General features: G+C 27.3%; 1 protein-coding gene across 1 annotated transcript; it reads left to right on the top strand.

Moving 5' to 3' along the window:
- The first annotated feature begins 6 nt into the window (after positions 1 to 6).
- On the top strand, positions 7 to 796 carry LOC119685780 (proteasome subunit alpha type-1-like). The gene is made up of 2 exons (XM_038100159.1): positions 7 to 405; positions 653 to 796. The coding sequence occupies exons 1-2, from the start codon at positions 34 to 36 to the stop codon at positions 749 to 751; spliced, it is 471 nt and encodes a 156-aa protein (XP_037956087.1). The 5' UTR covers positions 7 to 33; the 3' UTR covers positions 752 to 796.
- Positions 797 to 5,683: the final 4,887 nt, after the last annotated feature.

Genomic DNA, 5,683 nt, shown 5'->3' with positions numbered 1-5,683 from the left:
TTGGGTGCAGATGGACGAAAAGTTATTGATTACATGCGTGCTATTTGTCGACAATTCAGAAAAGTTGAACATACAGATATATCACCAAATAATTTAATGGAAAACGTAAGTGAATATATGTATGCGCCAACAGTAAATAGCAATTGGCGTATCTTTGGTGTAGGTCTTCTAGTTGTTGGTTGTGAGGATACAAATCCATATGTATACGAAGTGCAAACAACTGGAGAAACTTCAGACCGTGTTGCATTTGCAATTGGTTTCTGCTCTTCAGCTGCAAACATTTATTTGAAAAAAAATATAAATAATATTCTTAGCTCGAATTTAGATTGTCTTATTATGTATGGTGTTACCGCTTTGAGACATACATTATCTGAAGACGACCAGGAAAATATAACAAAAATGCAGGTATTTTTCTATCTTTTTTTTTTAATTTAGGCTTTGTTTAATTTAATTTAATAGCTCAATGGATGTATAAAAATGTTTGTAAAGATACTAGTAACATTCGCTGGCATTTATTGTTTGTTATACCAAAATGCATTTTCTTCAATTCAAGTTATAATTGACTAACTGACTATAAATTTAAACAAATCTTAATCATTTTTATTAAAAAAATGTCAAATATTTTTAAATATATTTTTCTTTACATAATTAGAATATCAGTATTGGTGTTGTTGGGAATAAACAACCTTTCCGAATTTTGGATAAATGCAGAACTTTTCGATATTTACAAAATCTAACTAGAGACGATTAAAACTGAGATATGTTATCGTGTATTGTGCACAAAATTCAAAATAAACAAACAACAAATTTTTAATTTAATTTTAAAGTACATTATATAACATTTTCTTAAAACATTTTAATAAAAGCTTTGATATTTACTAATGATTTTAAAATCGTGTATTAAGTTAGAAAATTTGCACATAATTGCTTAATCTTTTGTTTCTAACACTATTCCATTAATATTCTAAATGCAACTATAAATTATAAATAAATCAATAACACATAATTTATGTACAGAATGAGCTATTCAACATATTAAATAAAAATACAACTAAATTACTATGACTTAATAGTGAAAGAAAAATACGTTTTTGTGTATTAATGCAAGTACTAATACGATTTATGAATTTAATATATAATTCGTTATATTGTTGATTTATTATATTGTTTATATATTACATTGTTTGTTAATATATTATATGCTTGTTTTATAGATTTGATACATACTTAAGCAAAACAGGACAATATTAGTTCATTCGTTTGGTATACAAAACTTCTTATTAATAGTTTTTATTTAATTCATAAAATAGTTTTCGATAATATTTTTAAAACATAATAAAAATGATCGCAAATTTTTAATAAGAAACCAGATGCAGAAACCAGTTCAATATTTAATAAAATGAAATAATTGATATCTGGCAACTCTATTCCCACATATTTCTTTGTTTTGCTAGTTTTTCTTGATGTCTTGTCAACATTAATTGAGTGCTAATGTTCTGCTCACTCAATGTGGATCGTGTTGCTCTCTCTACATATTTCAATAAATTTTTAATAAGCAGTTTCCATTGATCTTTGGTGTGCGGTGGAATTGTGTATGTTTATTTTGTTTGTGTGGTGTAAGTTTTGTTGTATGAATTATAAATTATAACAATAAAATGTATTAATTAGTCAAAATGTGGCTAAAAAAAAGTTAAATACAAATATAAAAAATAATTAGGCTAAAAATTGCAATATAATTCAGAAGTTACCGAAACGATACAAACAAGAATACTTAAAGTTTAAGTTGTATTCCTTAAAGGAATACAAATCGTATTAAACGGTGGCATATGTATATGCATAAATTAATAAATTAAAAGTGCTACCGGTATAAAAAAATAACAACAAAAATTGTTACAAACATTAAGAGCATGCTGGAATAACATTTTTATAAATTATTTTGTTTAATGTTGCAATATACAAAAATGTAGTTTTACTTTGTGTATCTACTTCAAATATTTGACCTATGACATGGTTGCCAACTTCGGTCTTAAAATGTGTAGTGAAAATTAGAGCAAAATAAAAAAGTGATTAAAAAATATAACAATATATTATATAATATTAAATATAATAACTCTTCTGAAAATTTTTATTATATTAAATATTTGTTAATTTTTTTAAAAATATCTGAAAACAAATTAACTTACTTAAAAGCAATTTATTACTTCTTATGTGTGTTGGCAATCATCTTTATTTCACTCTGCTTTCCTGTTTTGTTTGATCTTCTCACTTCGTTCTCCCACTCATGCTGAGGCATTTTTGTGGTTCAAATTTGTATATCAGCAAGAAAACCAGTTTTCCGCTATTGTTTTCAGCGCCACTTTTATTCTTTTTTTTTTTTTATTAAATATCGTTTTTAACTTTTATTTTAGTGTGAGCACAATTAAAATATCACCAAAAATATTTTACTTTATTAAAATTCAATTAAATTTTTTACAAAAAAGTTTACTACTTGACATCGAATATAACTGGTTTCAAATCCATATAAGATTTCCATTAAACCCAGTATTTTGGGAAGGAAAAGGAACGAAAAACATTTGTCAAATTAATTCGTTTTAAACCCTTCTTTTTAAGAAATAAAATGACAGCTGGTTTTTTTGGAAAATATTTTCGAGCAACAAATATCCCAATTGACCGACCATCTTGGATTGTTCTTCCAAGTTGTTGAAGATTTGAAATCTGGAATTCAGAACCTCTTTATAGAGATTATTAAAATGTAAATTAATTTTAACTAAAGTGTTAAACTATAATAATCACTAAAATTAATTAATATTATTATTTTATCACCTCCTGATTTAACAGTCTATAAAGACATAAAGCCTCTTATACAATAGCTTCGGTAGTCTTTCTTCAATTAATGCATCTAATTCTTCTAAAATCTATTTTCGAAGCCATCTTTTGTATGTTTTTGTATGTTTTTAGGTTAATAATATATATGGTATTGAAAGAAAAAGCATCGACTACTTTAGAAGAATAAGTGTGTGGTATATAAGTAGTTTCTGAATTTTGCTTTAAATACATAAATCAGTCTATCAAATCTAATATATATATGTACCTTTATGGTATAACTTTTATAGTAATTTAAATAATAACTTCTCTCCCTAAAATTGCAAGTTTGCTTCCCAAATAAATTATTGTTAGCTAAAGCTAAGATTTTTATTTCCGGTCATCCTTTTTTAACTTAGCCCCGATTCATGCGAGAGTTTAAAAACCAACGTAACTATGTCACGTTTGCGATTGTGAATTACATTAGAATTAGCATCCAGTAAGAGCAATAGTTCACATCTATCGCTTGAACATAAGATAGCTTATAGTTACCTATTCGACAGATTCTAACTTTTCAAACCCAATAAAAGATTTTAAAAGCGCTTTAAGCTTTTTTTATTGCTAACAAAAAAGTTCTCTACTCAATATAATAATTTGTATATTAGCCTGACCTTTTGAGCAGACATTTTTATTGTTTTTTAAATCCCTTTTTAAAGAGCTTTCAGTAAGGTTTATAGTTCACATTAACCTCTTAAGCATTTACTATATGCAAAGTGGTGGCAAAACCCATCTATCGCCGACACTCTGTCACTTTAACGACTGTGTGATGTATTAGATCATGACTTTTAAATTGTGAATCTGCACTATCTGAAAGTTATTTTCAATAAGGCATATATAAAGGTCTTAAGTATAAATAAAAAAAAAAAAATGCTGTTTATACTAACGTTTTTCAAGCCGTCTACCCGCGTCACCGATTCGTAAAATCATTTATTTCTCTCTTTAATATTATTTTATGGGAAGATATTGATCTCGTCACCGATTCGTAAAATGATTTATTTTTCTCTTTAATAATATTATTTTATGGGAAGATCTTCGCAAAACACATATTTAAGTGGTCCTTGCAAAATACATTCAATTTAAAAGTGTTTGTTATTTAAAGACTGTAAAAGTTCTTAATAATGGGTATTTTATTAACAGAAAGTATAATTAACTTCAAATAATCGATTAACAGATTGAATATGTTTTTAGAGAGACTTTATAGAATCTGGACATATTTTTGACATCATGCAAACTGTTGCTAAATTCTTTCTGTACTGAATTTTTAATAAAAGAATAGAAGACTCAAAGTTGTGTAGGCAACTATGGTATATGCAAATGGATTACTCTTTATAAAGAAGTAATCCTATACTGTCATTGAGTATGATATATATATATGTGATTTGTGGTAGGTTTGCTTACAGGTCAGCTGATTAGAGATTGAATCTACCCTTTAGTGCCTCTCTTCTGTTTTGCTTCTGCCCGGCGCCACTTTACTATTTTAGGGTTCTCTTTTTTGGGAGATCTTGGTCAACTCCAAGACCTCAATTTAATAGGATCTACCATTGCGTACCTGGACTTAAGAATTATATCATGTCCATGTTAAATTCATGTTGACCACATGGAGTTAAATCACAAAAAGTTCTTGAAATAGTCTAAATTTTAAGGTTCCCCCATTCAGGGTAATAAAGTATAAAAAATTTAAAATTTCAGCTTAATTAACATGCAATAACTAAACTTATATTGTAAGAACAAACCAAACAAGTGAAAGAAATAAAATAAAAGTACAAATAATAAAATAATTGAAATAAAATTATACATCGAAAATGTTTTCTTGCACAAAAGCCTCAATGGAGTTGAGGTTATGGTCACCAGCATTCAGGACATGCAAAATTTTTTATGTCCTTTCAACGTTCCTGCTAACGCTGTTGTTGTTTTGCGTACAGGACATTAATTGTGATTATGAGAACACATGGAATTTTTACTACGAGCAGCCGTGCTGTGGCAATGAACCAACGAATTATGCCAAACATAAAAGAGGTAAAGCACATAAATAAATTTTTCCATATAAACTATGTACACCTTTCCTTACACACTTTACACACTCCTGCCATACGAAACGAGACAGTTCTCCCACGTATAGGTACGACCGAATGCATAAATACATCCTGCATGAACCTAACAGGATCACTTCAAAAGCACTTTAATCCTTGAAAAAGTTTATATTTAATAAAAATTTTAATCGCGGCATTAAGTGCGCTTTTCGATGATTCATGCGTAAATGTGCATTCGGTTAATAATATTTTATGATTTATTGTTTATATTATTTTTTTTTTTTACTTACTTTTCAATTATATTTATTATTTTTATTATTTTCATTATATAAATTTTTAACATTTCCAGTATTTTTATTGTTCAAATTGTTGTAACTTTTTCCAATATAAATTTATCGTTTAATACTTTAATTGTATTTTTAATGCTTCTTTAATCGCCTTTATTGTGAATTATATTTCACGCCACTGATTTAAAAGTTGTCACTAAATATTGTTTTTGTTTCCCATTGTATTGGCCGATGTTTGCATTACAAAAAGTTTACACTGCGTTCACACTGCATTCACACTCATGTCCTGTAAGGACTAACATCGACTGCACATTGTGTACTGTGTAACTGTGTAAGTACTGATGCATTTTTAATTTTATTCGTTTTTATGGTAATTAAACAATATTTTCATTTAATATATAGGAAAAGTTTAGTGAATATATAAAGTTTTGTTTAAAGTTTTTAAAAAAAGGGTTAAGGATAAAGTGTTTAGTATGCCCTCCAACTATAATTTTTTATTAGACC

This window comes from Teleopsis dalmanni, chromosome 2 (genome assembly GCF_002237135.1).
Source record: "Teleopsis dalmanni isolate 2A chromosome 2, ASM223713v2, whole genome shotgun sequence".
Taxonomy (NCBI): Eukaryota; Metazoa; Arthropoda; class Insecta; order Diptera; family Diopsidae; genus Teleopsis; species Teleopsis dalmanni.
This window is presented reverse-complemented; position numbering and strand designations above follow the sequence as displayed.

Excerpts from the sequence above, each read along its gene's own strand:
- LOC119685780 (XM_038100159.1), top strand. The coding sequence starts at position 34 with ATGCGTGCTATTTGTCGACAATTCAGAAAAGTTGAACATACAGATATA. Across the intron at positions 406-652 it reads AAAATATAACAAAAATGCAG|AATATCAGTATTGGTGTTGT; the intron begins GTATTTTTCTAT and ends TTACATAATTAG.